This window comes from Gopherus evgoodei, chromosome 22, assembly GCF_007399415.2.
Source record: "Gopherus evgoodei ecotype Sinaloan lineage chromosome 22, rGopEvg1_v1.p, whole genome shotgun sequence".
Taxonomy (NCBI): Eukaryota; Metazoa; Chordata; order Testudines; family Testudinidae; genus Gopherus; species Gopherus evgoodei.
In genome coordinates this window covers 9158794-9177874 of record NC_044343.1, presented here as the reverse complement: position 1 = coordinate 9177874, position 19081 = coordinate 9158794, and the positions used below count along the sequence as shown (strand labels likewise).

At 46.4% G+C, this 19081-nt stretch overlaps 1 protein-coding gene across 4 annotated transcripts; it reads right to left on the bottom strand.

Moving 5' to 3' along the window:
• Positions 1-4338: 4338 nt before the first annotated feature.
• On the bottom strand, positions 4339-18461 carry DUS3L (dihydrouridine synthase 3 like). 4 transcript variants are annotated; one of them, XM_030540420.1, is made up of 13 exons: positions 18381-18461; positions 15516-15822; positions 14307-14918; positions 13163-13204; positions 12855-13007; positions 12348-12464; positions 10717-10782; positions 10517-10627; positions 9925-10021; positions 8134-8209; positions 6526-6714; positions 6274-6402; positions 4339-4538 (listed from the first exon to the last, which is right to left on the bottom strand). In XM_030540420.1, exons 1-13 carry the CDS (start codon positions 18419-18421, stop codon positions 4466-4468), a joined length of 2013 nt encoding a protein of 670 aa, XP_030396280.1. In that variant the 5' UTR covers positions 18422-18461; the 3' UTR covers positions 4339-4465. The 4 variants fall into 4 exon arrangements, 3 of the variants coding, with proteins under 3 accessions (XP_030396280.1, XP_030396281.1, XP_030396282.1); XM_030540421.1 differs by lacking the exon at positions 4339-4538 and having other exon boundaries at positions 6274-6391; XM_030540422.1 differs by lacking the exons at positions 4339-4538; positions 6274-6402 and adding an exon at positions 8758-8897 and having other exon boundaries at positions 6627-6714.
• Positions 18462-19081: the final 620 nt, after the last annotated feature.

Below are 19081 nucleotides of genomic sequence, written 5' to 3'. Positions count from 1 at the left end.
GGATCATCTCATTATGGTTCTTGAAGAGCTGATCCAGCAAACACCTACTCATCCATGGAATCCTTTGAACTCGCACACAATGGGCCTGCACGCATAAGGATTTGCAGGCTCGGTGCTTTTGTAGTGCTGGAAGTAAGCTGGACTGAAACTCACGACTGGAGCCAGTCGGGCTCTGACACCAGGACTGTCACAAATGGCCACTGATCTTGAGTGCTTCACTGCACACATCTTAAGGGGTCCCCAGTCAGGGCACCCAAAATCAGATGCACCCACAGGCAGTGGACTGATGATTATCCCCATATTGCAGATGGGAATCCAAGGCCCAGAGAGGAAGTGACTTGACCCCAGTTCTGCAGAGGCTCAGTCCACTGCCTTTTAACAACAACCCAATCGCAGCGTTTGCATCTTGTAAATATTACTACAGAAATCCTGCCTCTGTCCTGCCCTGGCCACGTTCCTGTCTGGGACTTGCCTTCTTGTATGACAGCAAGGGAGCAGAGCGCTGGGGTAAGAGGTGAGAGTTTGGACTCTCCCTCGCCGATGAAAATGGACAAAGGTGAACACAGTTGTTCCATACGAAGCTACTTGGAATCAAATGCCTTTCAGGAAAACCCATTCTTTCTAAACCATAAATGCCCATTTCCCTGCTATTGCAGGGAGCTTTGGGCATCTCAGTCCTGCCTATTCTCTGCCTGTGGCACGTGTCTAGGCTCCTGTGGGCTATCATACGTTGGTCACTGGGTTTAGTGTGTAGGTGCTGGGTAGCGGAGGTGGCCTGAGATATATAGGAGATCAAACTAGATGATTTGGTGGCCCCTTGTGGCCTTACATAGCAGTTACCGGCTCCATGTCATGTCAGTGTGGAGGACTGGATTAGTTCTGTGGCTAGAAATCTTTGGCCTCTAGTCTTGTCATGCCAATCAGCACATTTACACAACCCTTTATTCTGCATTGGCTTCTGTGGACCAGAAAGGCGCATGTAGCCCTGCCAGAGCCCATGCACTTTGGGGAGTGAGAGTCTTGCAAAGGTCAGAGGCTTTTAAGTTGATCATCATTCTTGTGCAGGGTCCCCTGCTGGTGGAGTTGTATTTAAAGGGATTTAGGGGCAGATTTTAAAAGGTATTCGGGCACCTAAAGGTGCAGAAAGATACGTAGTGGGATTTTAAAAAGCACCCAACTGGGTTAGGCACCTTGCTCCTATTGATTTCAATGGAAGTTAAGCACCTAACCTGCACACTTACATTTACAAGTGTTATTTCTGTATCTGAGGAGACTTCTGCTTCGGTAAGCTTTTACCATTGCACTCTTTCTTCTGATTTCTAAGACAAAAAGCTCCTCTCCATAGGCCGAGGTACCCTTATATCAATGTACCAAGGCATTTCATGGGTTAAAAGCTCAAGGCTCCCAGCCATCAGAAAATACCTCCACCAGGCTCAACAGTTTAACCTAGGAGCCCCCCGTGTAAAAACCTTCGTCTCTAAGAGCCCTTGCAGATACATGAACGGAGCTGCGACATATCCAGGCTGGCTACATATTAACCAAACAGTGCAAAGCTGAGTCTGCCATAGCTTCTCTCTACGCACCAACATTGCTTAGCAGTTTTGCTGTATTATACAGTATCTGCACAGGTGCAGGTTCAGCAGCATTTTTATGAACTCATTGCCTTTGAGGCAAGTGAGAAATTGACTTTTAATATTAAATACTAGGAAATTATTAAAAAAAGGGGAAAACCCCTATTAAATCGCTCACCTTTGATTCATGTCATTAACTTTTCATGCTGTCTCATCGCCTTTTCTTGCCTGAGCTGCTTTTATGCAAGATTTATGATGTGCCTGTGCAATGCTCGAAGCGTATTGTGTTTTCCCCTCCCATGACCAACCACAATCTAGTCACCATGGACAATGATTTACATTTCATTTCCTTGCCTGAAAAGGATATGGAAATATGCCCGCTCATGAGCTGCTGGAAGACCCTAGAGAACAGGGAAACAGTTCATTTAGACAACTTTACAGGTGAACAGAGGGTCATAATTTCAAAAGTGCTAAATACTCCCAACTCCAATTTAAGTGACTGGGAGCTGCAAGTGCTCAGCCTCTCTGGAGAAACAGACTCACCACTGTTTAACATCTGCATGTGGATGCTATGGGCCTGATTCTCTGCTTGCTTGCATATGTTGTCATTTGTCTATGCAAAGTGAGTGGAAAAACTCCAGACTTCTGAATTTGGAGCATTTTCACTCTAGCTTTGCACAGGTGTAGCCCACGACATATGAAAAACAATGGAAATATCAGGTCCACTGTTTCATTCACAGACTTACTCAAGGTAAGAAGTGACAAGACAGATGTGGAGCTAGCCAATGTATTGTGCAACTGTTTTATGGTGTTGAGTCTTGGGGTGGGATTTTTCAAAAGCATTGAGGAGCCTGAGTCTTGAAGTTATTAGGACTTAAGTGACTTGGGATCCTAAATGCTTTTGAAAATACAACTTTTTATCTTAACAGGGCACAGGAACATCATTAAAACCCAACACGTGTTGTTCAGACAGTAGCCATCGTAACAGGTCCATTTTAGGTATTCCCATCTCTGCAGTGAAGAGTGGCATTCCTAAATGTAAATTCTCTGGTCCAAAGATCTTTTCTGTACAGTGATTAAACATGTACTAAGGGTAATCTGTTCAGCTGTAGTTCTACTTGGAAAAGGGGCATGTGAACACCCTTCTAGAAGTAACTCTGGAAAGGCAGAGGAACCCAGAGGGGTTCATATTACGTGTGAGAAGGAACAACTGCACCTACATTTGTCACCCTATTCGTTGCCATTTCTGCATCAGTATGGCACATGGCTTGTATAGACGAGAGAGGGACTGGAACTGCACCCTCCTTTCCCACTATAATTCAATCACTGTGCAAGTGAGCCAGCACCACACTGATTCAAGAGTGTTTGCTGACTCCTTGTATATAAACATCAATGTGAGACTCCTATCTCACTTGGAAGGGATGTAGGTAAAAGTGGTACCTTCTGAATTGACAGATCTGCTCTAGATATGTATTTAGGGTCATATGTGGCAAACTGACTGGCTCAAATCAATTTCTATGGCTTTTACTCATGGTGGACCTGCAGGCCCAATCACAGATATGGGAGAATGAGCTTGATTTTGTTCTTGCCAATACATCTTTGACAGATCTGTTCAAATCCCAAGTGCAGAATCTTTACTGCTGTACACCAAGTGCAGTTGGGAGAGTTGTTTGTGTAGGGGGAGGGATAGCTCAGTGGTTTGAGCATTGGCCTCCTAAACCCAGGGTTGTGAGTTTAACCCTTGAGGGGGACCACTTAGGGATCTGGGGCAAAATCAGTACTTGGCTCTGCTAGTGAAGGCAGGGAGCTGGACACCATGACCTTTCAAGGTCCCTTCCAGTTCTGGGAGATAGGATCTCCATTAATTTAATTTATCTATTGAAATGTGTCAAAATAATATATACATGAATAAAACCTGGAGAGACTAAGGGGAAGGCTCTCCTGGGAGACCATGTAGGGTTATTTAATGGTTTGTATTAATCCAGCTGCCACTCAGACAAAAAACTAACCCTTCAACCACTGCACAATTGCTTTCTTTTTCAGTAAAAATGTAAATTGCCTCAGCAACCAGGTGTCCAACATCAATGTGAAAAAAACTCTTCCCCTGACTGAACACCTACAGGAGCTGAGGAAATTTAAATTCTTATTGTAAAAAGAAAGCACTTGTGAAATGGTTGAAGGAGGGTGTCTGTCTGTCTGTCTGTCTGTCTGTCTCTCACAGCTGGACCAAGCAAGGTTGCACTGATGCTAGTGCCCACACCATCAAGCTCTTTATCAATCTTTGCTACAGCAGCACTTACACAAGAGAGGTACAATGTGCGCATGCGAGAGAAAGCTCATGTGGTGAATTGAGGCAAGCCACTGACCAACGAGCACTTTATTTTTTGCACTAAAGGCCATGAGAAGGCTTTGGAGAAAATGTAAAAGTTACACAGAGATGATGGTCCAGTGGTTATGGCACTAGCTTTGGGCCTGAGAGGTCCAGGTCCCTGCTCTGCGATGGACTTCCTGTGACAACCTGGGCAAGCCACTTGGCATCTCTGCCTCGGTTTCCCCACCTCTAAAATGGAAATAAAAAAACCTACCCACCCTTCTGGGGGCTGAGCACACTTAAGATTGTGAGGTTCTCAAACTATGGGTAATGAGAACCACAGAAGTATTGCAGCTAGAGAGATCCTTAGATGGAAGATGGGCAGCTTTCTCAGCCAGAACAGGCTGAATTGTGACACTTGTCCAATTATCAGATTGTGTAATGACAAACATTAACTAGACATTAAAAAACCATAAAATTTTATTTAATTTCCAGCAGCCAGAGACAGATAATCCATGTCTCACCAAATACCGCTCTATTGCCTTCTCTTGCTGTGCCTGTTTAAGGACTCTTCCAATCAGTCCTATCTGTAAGAATTTGCCTTGTGTTTAGGCAGGAAGGTAAAGTTTGTAGGTACAGGCCCCAAAAGCATCTCACTGCAACAAAAAAGATTTGTATTCAAATACATTCAGATTCTGACAATACCTCAGGCTGACACACAGTCATGCAACGTACACTCTATGGTATGCTGTGCTCTCTTTGCAGTAGGGACTGGGGGTAGATTTTCAATTTAGATGCCTAACTCCCACTGACATTCAGGTGCCTTATTCTCGCAAAGTTGAATTTGTGTCTTGAAACTCCCCATTCCACCTCTTCTTCTGCTTACACTGAACTTGACATGGTGCTCACATGTTAACTACCGGATCCCTTAGTTGGTGTAAATCTGTGTAGTCCCACTGACTTCAATGGAATTGAGGATCTGTCCCATCAATACTACAGAACTCAAATAATATATTTAAGTACCAGAAGTTCACATTACGGAATATTATGGTTTGTTGTCTTGTATATAAAATGTTTACAACCAAAATTCCTAAAACATCAATGTTTTATTAATGCAGTATCATTATTTATCACAAGACAAGACATGTAGGCAGTGAAATCCAGTAGAGTGAGCAACTATGTACCAACAGACTATAGACCTTTGGCATGAATATAAAGTTACCTGAATGCAGAACAGACACTGTATACATTATAACCACACTTCTGGAAGCAGGATAGTATTTAATTTCTTTTTTTTTTACCTTGAAGGTGACAAGTATATTTTAAGTCTCCTTGCACTTTAATAAAATATAAAGTTTTAAATGTTTTCATACTTCCAGTGAATAGTATGGAACAGAGGAACTAACTGGATACTGAAGTTGCAAGGCTCAGCTTGGAAAACGGCATTTACAAAACTTGGCTGAAATGTACAGAAGTTCTAGTAACTTGGTTGTAGGCAGCTGTTTCCAATACTAACAAAACGGACAAGGATTAGATCCCACCACCACCACCCGAAAAAAGGACAAGGCTGCAGCCATATTCCATTTTTGCTTCTTTTCTGTTTCCACAGGATGGAACATGGCAGCTGGCTAGCTACACTCTCAGAATGCCATTTCAGTTGGGGCTGAAAGTCTGCAGAGTCATTTTTTCAAGCACTGTCTGTAGACTTTTGGATGCAAGAAAAAAGTCTCCTGAAGTCTAACATTAATTCTGAAAACCTGCAGTGGATTGGAGAGGGGAAAATCCACCAACTCCACAAGCTGTGGAATTACCTAGACTGGAAGCTCTTTGGGGCGGGGGTGGTCTTTTTGTTCTGTTTTGTACAGCACCTAGCACATGACTGGGGTTCCTAGGCGCTATTGCAAGACAGATAAATAATATACTGGGTACTGTGCAGTCAGTAATCTTGAAAAAAAATTACATTAATTTTCCTGCTTGGTAACAGCCTTCAAATCATGGTCTGGGAAGCACATGACTTGTCAATTCCTCTAGGTTTATATTAGCATCTAGGATAAGACTCATCACAATACAGGCATCTGTGAGCACGTACAAACAAGGAGAGGATAATATGGCAATACAAGGCTTAACTGAAAACCTACTGGAATGAGGGTATTGTACTATTCTAGTCAGTCTCTTATTGTCACTTACTGTGCTGGGGAAGTAGACCACGATCCTAACCAACCCTACAGAATTCTCATATTGAGGTGGGGAGAGAAGGCAGGATAAAATATGAAGTTCCCATAATCTTTCCATGCCAGTATGATTGTGCATCATGGGGTATTTGAATATTAGGTTGCAGGATGAAATCACTGTGACCAACTGTCTATTTTATTACAACTGTTAGCCATTTACCTTATTTTAATCCAGTCGTCCACATTTTGGCTTGCCATTAAGGTCTCCAGATAGTCTCTCCCCATGTAGTATGGAGGCCGCTCATTGATTTTCTGAGGTAGGTACTCCAATAAGCCAGCTGGAATATACCTCACAATGCAAATACATATATTAAATGTCACTGAATTTTATTATTCTACAAAATACTACATTAGAGGCAGAGACCCAGCAAGAAAAAGGTTTCTACCAAAGATGTTTGAGAAAGCAAGTTACCTGCACAAAAATGACAGCCATTCCAGCATGAACTTCCTGGTTTTCTCCACCCCCTGGGTATCTGAACCCCAGTGTTCGAGGCCATAATTGGTAAAATCTTTGAGAATATCAAATCTTTCATTGGAAGAGATGTCCCAGTGTCGCTGTTCTTTAACTTCAGTGAAAATCCAAGGTTTGATCAATGCCCCTCTGCGGTCAGACATGATTGGATCAGAAAGGAAAATGGTTGTAACCAAAGACAGGGCTTTCCAGTTATAAAACTGAAGTTTAGCTACAGACTTGTACATGTGAGACATGGGAGGACTCAGGCCAGACAGCATTTGTGTTACTGAGTTCCCTCCCCGTGGGCACAGGAAGTGTGCATTTCATTTTCTAGTTAAAGCCTCCTACAAATGCAGCTCTGGCAGGAGGATCTGACCACTAACAAGACAATCCAGCCTTTTCAGGGAATCTGCTGGTTTTCACTTTGACCAACCTTTAGGGCTCAATTCTGTCCTCTTGCATGATCAACTCTCACTGATTTTCCTGGACGCTGCACCCCAGCAAGTGAGGGAATAACTGAGCCCTAACTATTGTGTTTTCCCATGTGCTCTATTTATTTATACTCTAGGAGCCTGCCTAGAGCCAAGACAGAACATGAAGAAATCACGTACCAGCATCTATTTAACCTCAGGGATAACAGGAGGTTTCTGGGTTTTTTTTAATTGACTAATAGACATTACTCACCTGAGGGATGAAAGACATTAGGAAGTCTGCTTCTAAATCACTTAAGTCTTAGAAAATTCCACCCAGAGAGGTTGTGACTGAGTTAATGTCACACAGGAAGCAGATGCCAGAGAACTAGATCAAGGTTTTATTCCCTACTCAGGTCTGTTCTTTAACCACAAGAGCCAGTAGAAGTGAGAGTCAGGGCAGAGCAAACATAAGGTTAATCATCAGGGTGACACTAAGGATGGGATCTGGGAAGTGAAATTGGAAGTAGCTTCTGAAGGGGTGACAGGGTCAATTCTCCAACAGATAAGATATAGGCCAGTGGGGCAAACTGATCAGGGATTAGACAAAAAGGTCCCCAGGCCCCAAAATCACTTGTGCTGTGCTGTCCAGTGTCAGAACCAGTTTACTCTGTATTGCAATATACAAAAGGGAGATTATCAAGGCTGGAGTTTTGGATCTAAAGAGACTTGCGTTTTTTCAACCTGCTAGCTGATAAAGAGTTTTAAGAGTTATGCCAACCCTATGAGCAGCAGCTTCTATCCCAAAGATTAAACAGGAGTGTCACCCAAATCATGTGCTCAAGAGCCTGGTTTGGCTGCGAATCATTTGCAATACCATGCACTTCTGCTTACAGCTCCATCCAGTTTGAGACTTTTTCCAGCTCTCTCTAAGCTGATGGTGCCTCCTTTAAAGGCTACACCAGAAGTAGCAAATAGTGCTGTAGCTTTCAGCTTCCATGGAGTCCTCTCTTACACCAGATACACTATAACAAGCCTCCAAGAACAGCCTTGTCAAGGAGGAAACCTTTGTTGTCACTGGCTTTTTTTTTTTTTTTTTAATTTGTTTCAATATAGCTCACAAACAAAAAGTAAGTAGGAAAGGCAGCCCATTTACCTTGCAATCATAATTCCTGAAACTCCAGTCTGCATGGCTCTATTAGCATCTTCGTAGGACAAGATATCTCCATTTCCTGCGTTTGGAGAGTGACAGAAGCCAGGAGGTTAGAGTGGCGCACAAGAGCAGGTCAAAGTGAAATGGCCCAGGATGAAACTCAAAAGTACCCCTATACTCTGAAAAGCAATCCTGTAAAATGGCATTAGGGTTCCATGTTTGTTCTCTCACAGGTACTACAGATCAAATTTATTCCCTTTACAAAAGGATTTTTTCTAACTGCCAGTCTTGAAAATTCAACCTGGGATCTGAGGGTCCCAACTAGTTTTTTGCCTTGTTTGTCATTGCCCTACAATTCAGAGATGCCAAGCTTCCTGTGAGACATTTAGAATGTTTATAAAAAAAAATTAGGGAGGTTTCTCGGACCTTTATCCCCCCTCTGATCTCCCTTTAGAAACCAGCACCTCACCCTGCCCCCAGAGAAACCAGAAACTCTTCTTCCTCTCCTCCCTGTCTATGGCCAAGGGGAGGTCAAGGACCCCTTAGTCCCCACCCTCAAACAGGGAGAAGGGGAGGGCTCAGCCCTAGGAAAGCTGCCCTCCTACGCCTCCTAGGGTCCTTAATTACCTTGGCCAGTGCTGCGCCTGAACCTCGTTCCTGGATGATCCTCCTCCTCTTCTCCTTCCTCTGGTACGTTCCCTCTCTTCTGCCATTGCCTCCTCCTGCCCCTCTGGCTTCTCTTCCTCCACAGACTGAGCAGTGAGGGTCTGAGAGGAGGCAAGCCGTGGTGATTGTTAGTAGAGCTTATGAAGCTGCTGGATTCACTGTCCAAAGCACGGGCTGTGTTGCACTCTGACGGCCCTGCGTGAATCCTGCTGACTAGCTCTAGATACCTAGAGCATGTTAACATAGTCCAGCAAGGTCGGCATGGGGCAGTAAAAGTGCAGTATACACAGTCTGGGGCTTGGGCGGTGAATCCAGCAGCACCCCAAGCCATGCAAAATCACTATGACTCACCTCCTATCGGACCCTCACTTCACAGTCTTTGAGTGTGTGTGGGGGAGAGAACGACACCCTTCACAGCTGCAGCGCAATTTGTTGTTTCTCAGACCCGAGTGGCGGTGATTGACATGCACACACCTATTTGTGTGTGTGTGTGTAATTTTATAGGTCAAGTTCTACTGTCACACCTGTGCAACCATATTATCTTACCCTTGGGTTTCAGAAGCATGACGACAGAATTGTGTTAGACAATAATTCAATTGATGATTCACAAACAGGAATGAACTACAGCTCACTCTGTCCAAGCCCTCCTGGCTCCACAATGCTAACAGGAGTTTAATGGTAGACGAGACTTGGAATACACAAGGGGACTGTGGAGGAGATTCATCCGTCAGTTCACTGACCTGAATGGAGTTATACCACAGTAGAACTGTTGGGTAATTTTTCAGACCAGAACTGCATTTTAAGCTAAGTGGCCAACCACTACTGTGACAGCCGATCTATCACCTCTCTGACATCACTTTAGGGACTTGTCATTAGTTCTCTCTCTCTCTGCTTCACTCTTCCTCCCCCAAGACTGACTGTGCTGAGATCTCAACTTTCTCTCAAACAAATAACAAAGACAATCTCACTGAAGGAGATGCGAGTTTGGGGCGGCGGCACCAGATCTTACATTAACTGGACCACCAATATTTTAACCATACACAGATCAGATTTCAGAGAAACAAACTGTTTTAAAATAACCTAATCATTAAAAAGTTTAAAAAATAAAATCATCAGAGAGAAACATACCAAATAGAGGCATTGGGCTGGCTAATTTAGCACACTCTGCTATGTACTCCCAGTCTGCATCCTTTGTGTAACGCTGTTCTCTAGATCGGCCATGAAGCTAACAGAAAAAAAAAGAGTTACAATTAGTATCTCACCAAGTATCTAAACCAGCCAGGTCGAGATGCTACAAGAAAGGCAACAAGTTCAAAATGGATGAGAGTGAAATGCTTTAATAGCACAGAACCTAAGCATTCAGCAGAGGTCAGTGCTGCAGTGAACAGTAGGGGAACTGGTTAGCAGAATTCAAAAAGACATCCTGAACATACATAACACTGTCAGTGCTTGCAAGCTAGAGCAAGAAGCCATAGGGATTATCAATGTGGACAGAGACCAAGGTGGTATTGATGATGATGTGTCCCTCATTGTAGTATCTCCTCCCCTCACAATGCAATTTTGCACAGATGCCTGGGTTCATGCCTCTATCCTGATGCATCAGGCACAGGCCACTACTGAAAGGATTATTGGACTAGATGCACTTAAATGATGACAGACAGACAAAGCATCATGGACTCTGACCAAATTCCTGACATCAAACGCAGGAAGGGGCCCATACCGTGACCATGGAAGCTCCCCACTTCCGGATGTTGGGGATTACTTTATGAGCTAGGTTGACTTTTTCTTGCACACCAGTCCTTATCTTCACTGTCAGAGGAACATCCAGTACCTGAAGAGGGGGAGCAGTAAAGCTAAATCAGACAAAAGAGTTTTGTTTGGAAGCTTGTTTTTCTCAGCCAGGGGATGCCTGGTACTCACCGAATTCATTCCTCTGACAATCTGTTCAAACTTGTTGGAACGGTTCATTAAGGCACATCCACCTCCCTATGGGATAAAACAGGCACAGTCAGAGATCCTTGTATTTTCACCTAACCCAAGAACCTTGCTGAAATTAACCAGACAGCTGCCTTTCACTTCTATAAACTAGAGAAGATTTGCACTTTCATCCTGAAGGACAGTCAAGATTGACAGATAGAGCAACTGCATGTTGTAGCTTTGGGGGACGGTATTGTATGACGTATAGGAATGGTTTATGCATTATTCTGGGCTAAGGACTGTATGCAGCTCAGGGTGGGAGCATTACCACAGTTCCTCCAGGAACTAAAAAGAGTGGTGGATAATTAAGGCAAAATTAAAACAACCCCAGAGAGGCTGGACTATCCCTGCAAGTAGCTCACACATACTGGCTCAAACTGGGATGTCCAGAGACGAACAGACAAAGAAAGGGCTTTTGGTATAAAAAGGCTGAGTTTAAACTGACCCACGGCTTTCTTTTTGATTCAGCAAATGGACAGGACTTTCTGTCCACAGGGGGACCTCAGCCTTGTGGAAGGGTTAGAAATACTTTGCTGTGCCCCAAGAGCCATAAGGCTGGTGGCTGACCTCTGGTAAGCGTTTAAAGATGTGGATAGGGACTTTTTGTTTTTTGTGTGTTATTCTCAGGGCAAAAGCATTACAGAGAAAAATGTATTTTGCTCTGTATAGCTTGGCTGCTTTGTGTCAGCTGGCTGACAACTGGTATACACTGTGGAAACACCTGGAGAACAGCTAATCACAGGTGCTGGACCCCAGCCAGACTTGCTGGGGAAATCACAGTGAAGTGCAGAGGGACTGCAAGCCTAAACACTCATCTGGAGGAAAAGAGACACAGGTCTCCACATGAGAAAGGTGACAGCTAGGAAGCCTGAAACCTTTAAGTGAAAGTCCTGGAGGAAGACTGGGGTGGAGGGATGTCAAAGGTGCAGTTAACCCTGAAACTGGACAACTATCAGAAAGGCCACTCTACAAACTGCACCTCTCTCTACACCGGGGCAGATCTGTTGAAAAATTTAGGGCTGTGGCTGCCAAGGTCACTCACAAAATAAGCTCTCACTAGTGTGTTGGGCCTGCAGAGCATGACCTGCATTCTGGCCTGGCTTACACACCCGCAACAGAACTAACTAGTGTTAATTGTTAACACAAGTTACTGGGCTCCCTACAAGAGTAACTGGTTGAAATTCCATGGTCTGTGTGGTACAGGAGGGCAGAGTAAATGGTCCCTTCTGGCCTTATTTCTATGACCTAGGTTCCAGTTGAAGACAATTTGTTGCTGAGATGCTGCAGGATTCAGAATAAACTTAAGCTTGGCTTTCAGATCCCAGGCTGAGTTTGCAGTGCTGACAGTTAGAAAAAGCCATCTTACTATTTGTAAGATGAACACGTTTGCTATGAAGTCATTGAAACAAGCCTTGGAATAGAGAAGGTTACTCTGTGTGTAGAAATAATGGTCCTTAGACTGAACAGGCAGTGGCAACATTTAAGTAGTGTTGTGAACAGACGAGGGATTGGGAGGTAAAGCAAAGGAAAGACACCTGCTCAGAGAAAGGATGGAGGATATTGTTAAATGTTACCTTCTTATACACCAGATCTATTGGGCACCCAACGTTGATGTCTACAAAATCCATCTCAATGGTCTGGTTCAGAAGCTCTGCACATCTGGTCATAGTGTCCGGAAATGCTCCCTCCAGCTGAAAGGGAAAACAGGACAGATTCAGCCAAAATGAGCTGACCTCTTCTAAAAACAAAAACAAAAAACTGAGTCTCAGCTTAAAGACACAAGGGCAGTTCACCCACAGGGAAAGTTACTCTCTGCAGGTGCCCAGTGGACGATGTTTCCCCAAGTAAGAAATACATGAGTTGTTTCTGGATTCCCTCATTGTTGGAAAAGGGATAGCTCAGTGGTTTGCACACCGGCCTACTAAACCCAGGGTTGAGAGTTCAGTCCTTGAGGGGCCCACTTAGGGATTTGGGGCAAAAATCTGTCTGGGGATTGGCCCTGCTTTGAGCAGGGGGTTGGACTAGATGACCTCCTGAAGTCCCTTCCAACCCTGATGATCTATGAAGTGACGATTCTGGACCTGCACTCCAAAAAGATCTTCTGTGTAGTGCCGCTTCAAGAGAGCCCATTCAGAGGACTGGCCTTGGAGCAAGTTTGTGCACACAGCCATTTCTCCACAGGTGACATCCGCTCCAAAACGCTTGCATATTCTCCGGAAAGGAAGGTTACCACACTGAAACCCAGAGCAGCAAGAGAGGGTTAGGATACGTACTGGCAAAATTTTTGACCTGCACTACTCACATGTGGAACTTATCTCATCAAAGTGGTTTTACAGCCAATTTACACAAGTGGGAAAAAAACATATTCTGTTAGAACTATTCTACCTACCGTTGTTAAGGGAGCCAGGTAGAGTTTGCCTTGGATATCCAACTGGAAAACAAACATAGGAAAAGCATATTAGAAGAGCTAAAATAGTGAAGGCCAAGTGGGGAATTTCAGTTAGACACGCTCGGAGTTTGGCTTTTACAGAATTTACCACATTTCCTTTTAGTTTCCATGAAAACAGTATGTTTTTAAATTAAGTATTCCTCTGCAGCATTTGAAACCCCACACTGCAGCCCTGCGCTAGGGCAGGAGGACTAGAAAATAAAACTGACTCATCATTACCCTAGCTGAGTGAAGTGAAAAAGAGCTATAGAAATGGGGAAAACAACATTTTAGTAACAGCAAGTTGTGACGCGAGAGAGAAGGGAGCTGGTTTTTCTGGAAAGCAATGATTTTTTTCTTAGCCTGACAGCCTTTCTGGGTACATTTCCTCTTAAAGATCCTGAGGCATTTGCCAGGTGAATTCAGATCAAGCAGAGCTAGGTGGTTTTCACATGAGCAAGACAAAATGTTTTTCTGAACAGCAGACCTGAAAAGCATTTATTACAATATAATTAACATCACAACCTTCAAAGATCCAAATCATTAACTGTCTAACCATGTTTGAGAACAAAACTCAGGGGAAGGGGGTAAAGGGGTTTTGGATAAGCAGGAGAGCAACGTATGATGCATGCTGCAGCACATGGGAGTGGCAGCCGTTTTCTGACTCTCAGGCTGGATAATTGGGGTTACTCGGTTTATAAAGAGAGAATCACTGAAATACATTTTAAACCAAAGGCTCAGAGCAGAGACCTAGGAGTTCTCTAATCACAGTAGACAGCATCATTAGACAGCTGTGTACTGAGACCTCTCACCTCACCAGCGGTCTGAGATACCAATCTCCACTGTAGTATGACCCCAACACGTAAAAACCTTTTTCTTGTTTAAATGCAGAACCAGAAAGACTTCTCCTCCACCCAAGGACTAAGGGCATGTACACAGGGAGTGTTTCACCAGCACCTCTGGCACCTCAACTACACTCACCTCAGCCAAGATTGCCAGACACCTTGGCTGAGGCTTTTCAAATGCAACTTTAAAACTACTTGATTGTTGCTCAGTATCGCATGCACCCACAGAATAGGACCTCATCCTCAGCTTTAGCACTTACTCTTTTTTTCTCACACAGTCGCAGTTTTATAACATCTTCATCTGTCACTGGGCCTATTGTTTTGAGAGTGGAATCCTTTGATGCATTCGCTAGGCAGGAACTCTGCAGGACCATTGATTCAGAAGCTTCTCCCTTCTCTGACACTGTGAGGCATTCTGGTGCCTCCTCCCCGGGAGGCAGGACATCCAGGCCCTCTGCATTCCCTTTGGATGCTGTGCAGTTTGTCATCCCTTTCTCCTCTGTTGAGTTGCCTGTTGCCTTGTTTCCTGCATTGCCTGCGCTGCTGGGCTTGCCCAAGTGACTAAGGTACTCACTGGATTTGTCAAAGCAAACTTTTTTCTTGCGCAGACGCTGCTGGAGCTCTTTGCTGAGGCTGTTTCTCACCAGTGGTTTCCCTTCCCACTGCTTTACAAGGTCCCCATTAATGATATTCCTGTAGTCCTCCCCCAGGTGTGCCCTAGCAAAGCGGCACGTGACTCCATAAATGCACTTTCCGAAGGTCTTGAAGAGTATGCAGCTATCCCCGAGGTCTGAGGGCTTCACAGCCATGTACTCCCCAACATCATGCAGGAAGCGGCACTGTGAGCCAAAGTAGCACTTCTCTGCACATTCCTTCAACGACAAAACATACTTTCAATGTAAAACTACCAAAACCCCTTCTGTGTACATGGCTCATTTTTACTGTGTGTGTCAGCTTTGTTTCCAGGAGGAGTTCCATGGACTTCAGTTACACACACACACACACACACACACACACACACACACGCTGACCACTTGTCTAGTTTAGAGAAACTAGCATCAGTGTAAAACATCAGTGCAACTTCACCAATACAAGCTCCTAATGTAGACACACTGGATCAATGCAAAATGGGGCTTGCACTCATACAACTTACCCCAGTGACTTATGGGGTATGTTGAACTAGTGCATATTCCGAATTACCCTCTTGCAGTGTATCTACACTGGGGGGTGCAGGAGCTGTGCCAGCACAAAAACCACCAGACTAGACAGGACCTAAATAAAGTGCAAGCTCTCTGAAGCTTTTTAGCTGAATTACCCATTCCTGAAAACAAGTAACATCCATTCCATAGGTACATAGATGGCTCATTCATGACATATTATTAGGAATCCAAATGCATGCTAGGTGCTTTACAGCTAAAGATATTCTTATCTAAAGAACCTGAAGTTGCCAACCATAGCCAACCACTTACCTGAATTACTGATTGGCACAGCCTATCCTTTTCATAGTGCTTTGGCTTCATACATGGCCGACTCTTATTCTGGCCTCTGGCTCTCTTCCGTTCCTGGGGTTTCTTGTCCTCCTCTTTTAAAACTTCCTCTTGGCTTCCTTGCTTCCTAACTTGATCACCACCATCTAGCTTCATCTGTTTTGCTGGAGGCTCTGTCTGGTCATTGCTACTAGGATCTTCCTCCCCATCATCTTGATTGTTTTCCTGATTCCTGGATTCCCTTTCTGCTTTGAGATAAGCATGGAACTGTTCTTTCGAGGAGAGATACCTACAGTGCAAGAGTGCTCTCATTAAACTTCTGACTGATCATTTGACATGTGCTACGTTACACAGCAATGTTTACTGATGAGAGAACAGGCAGACCGAAAGAAGCATATTCTACACAAAGGAAATTAAAACCAGCATTAACTTTTCTGACTACAGAGATGCCACAAAGCAAAACGTGAAGTAGGATCATTCTTGAGCTAGTCTTTTCATCTGCTCCACAGACACTGGGCTTACAGAGTTATTGAAAACCAAGTTAGGGCCCCAGTTCTCCACTACACTGAGGCTATGACAAGACACAGTGGACAGTTAGAGGGGTCCTACTCGCACTGCGGATGACAGGTGATCCAGCAGGTGGTCAGGTACAACAGAGCTCAGGTCCCCCTTCCACTGTATTCTTCCCCTTATACCAGAATAGCGGGATAGCTGGAAAAGGAAACAGATCCACTGGGAATCCCCAACTATGCAAAAATAGGGCAGTTTATAGCTTGCCTCATTTTCAGTATGGACATGGAATCTAGGAGCAAAACAGCTCCCAGACCACTTGAATTAAGCCAGTGTGATGTAGGCTGTTGCCTGAAGCATGTGTACTGCCTCGCTGCATTAAAGATGAGGCCTGATGTACAGTGTATTCCTCATCTCTACGGTAGATTTTTGGGGTTGGAAACCATTGAAAAACTGAGGAAGCACCACAGGCACCTTCATAAGTAGAACTGACAGCCTTTATTACTAGCATCTTCTACAGAGAGCAGCAAAATACAGTGAAACTTGTCTAAGTGACCATTTATGCCAACTTTATCGACACCCTCTCCTCCCAGTTTGTCCATTTCTACCACCTATTATGTTTTGTCATAATCCTTGATTACGAGCTTATTGGGGCAGAGACTGTACAGTGTATAGCACAACAGGACCCCAATCTTTGACTGAGGCCTCCAGGCTACACTGTTAATACAAAAATTTATTCACAAGACTGACAAAAGACTGATTGCTTAATGGAGGTGGGACAGCATTATAAACTGAACATTTGAGGATACTTTAGGCTGGTTTCCTAAAACACAAGGGCGGACCGAAAATCCATCTTTAGGTACCTAAATAAAAGTGGTGTGATTTTCAGAAGTGCCAAGCGCCTTCAGCACTTGCTGACTTCCATGATAATTGTGTGTGCTCATGACCTCTGAAAATGTCGCCACTTTTATTTAGGTACTGACTTTTAAATATGTAACTTCACAAAGCTTGCTGTGGTCTCTCACACAGGTTTCCCTAACTGACTGGTAAGCGGAGGACAGTAACTTAACTCATCAAGGGCAAGTCACAAGGCCCCTAACATTTTCCAGGTCTCCTGTATTTGTGCTCTCTCCATAGTTTGCAAGGCCTCTTATGAACTTTCCTACAAATTATGATACTGTCTGTGTCAAAGGCACCTGTTGATATTTGCTGGGTGTTGAATGGCCAGCTGCTTTAACTAGTTCAACCCACAAAGTCATGCAGGATGAGTGGAGGGATGGGGACCCCAGGGGCCATCTGTCATGGGGGCAGCCTGGGGAAAGGCACTGTGGTATTTTAACAACACGGCAGGTCCTCTGTTGCTGATTGCTTTCTTTTAAGTACCAAGTAACTGAATAACTGAATAACAGCTTTCCAAGTGGGTCACTCCAGCCTGGGAACCCAGAGCACCCGACCCAAAGCCACCCAACTTCTGTGGCCCCGAGGGCTCCATCAACCACACATCAGGCACCCAAAGTCCAGAACCAGTTTGCATGAAGGGAGCAGGTGGCTCCTGGCTTAGCGAGCGAAGGTGGATGCTGGGAGGGGGCTCCTGGGGTAGCCCAGGAAAGGGGTGCTGAGAAGGAGAGGGGGGGGCTGGGAATGGTGGGTGTCTCTGAGGTGGTTCCCTGGGGATGTCTGTAGTGGAGGGGGGGGTTCCCTGAGGAGGCAGGGGAAGAGGACCATGTGGGGGGGGTGTTCCCAGGAGAGGGGGCAGAGGAAGGGGACCCTGGGGGGCTGGGTTTCCCTGAGGCTGCAGGGGAAGGGGACCCTGAGGAGGTTCCCGGGGAAGACGAAGGGGACCCGGGAGAGGTCTCAGGGAGCAGGGGGCTTCCCTGAGGGTGTGGGGCCCAGGGGGGTTCCCAGGGAAGGGAGCAGAGGAAGGGGACCCTGGGGAGGTCTCAGGGGGAGTTCCCTGAGGGGCGGGGGAAAGGGGGTTCCCTGAGGGGGCAGGGATCCTGGGGAGGTCTCAGGGGGAGTTCCCTGAGGGGGCGGGGGGAAGGGGGCCCTGGGGAGGTTCCCTGAGGGGGCGGGGGGAAGGGGGCCCTGGAGGGGTTGGGGGGGTTCCCTGAGGGTGTTCCCTGAGGGGGCGGGGGGAAAGGGGCCCTGGGGGGGTTCCCTGAGGGGGCGGGGGGAAAGGGGGTCTCGGGGGGTTCCCTGAGGGGGCGGAGGAAAGGGGCCCTGGGGGGTTCCCTGAGGGGGCGGGGGGAAGGGGGCCCTGCGGAGGTCCCAGGGGAGGGGGGATCCGAGACGAGCTCGGCCCGGCCGGGTGAGGGGGCGGGGGCGGCCCGTACTCACTGGGCTCTGATGGGCGCCACGCCGGCCCCCGCCGCCTCCATGCCGCGCGCCGCGGTGAAGGCCCCGGCTCGCTCGCCCGCCGGCTCCACCCACGAGAGCGGGCGCGAGCGCTGAGCTCCTAGAGCGAGCGCGGCCGCCTGGGTCACGCGCCCGCCAGGGGCGGGGCCGGGGGCGGGGCTGGCTTGAGAGGAAGAGACTAAGGGAGAAGGACCGTACCATGTGGGGGGGAGGGGCAGGTCGTACCATGTGGCCTGGCTAGTAAGCATGGCCTGGGCTGGGGGCTCAGAGGTCCAGGAGGCTGCAGCAGCCCCAGGCGAAGCTAAGGGCTTGGAGCAAGGGGCGGGCTTGGAGCAAGGGGGGGTGGCCTGGGGCAAGGGGGCTGCCCAGCAGCCAGTGGGAGGTGACCCTGGGACATTGCCCCAGCCGCTGGCCTGGCAGCACACACCCTGGGTGTTGCCCAAATTCCCTGCTGGGGTTTGCCTTTCTGCAGCTGTTTGGGGCTGCACCCTGGCCATGCTGGGCCAGCCCACTGGGTTCTCCCGGCACTGGCAGGCAGGGTCCCCTCTGCCGTCGGGAAGGGCACTCGGTTCACCTGTACTGAAGCCGGCGGACCCCACGGTGCCGCTGGCTGGCGTGAGTCCACCAGGAGGCTGGTGATATTTGGGGTTTCTCTTGAGGCCTCAGCGCCTGGCGTCGTGTGC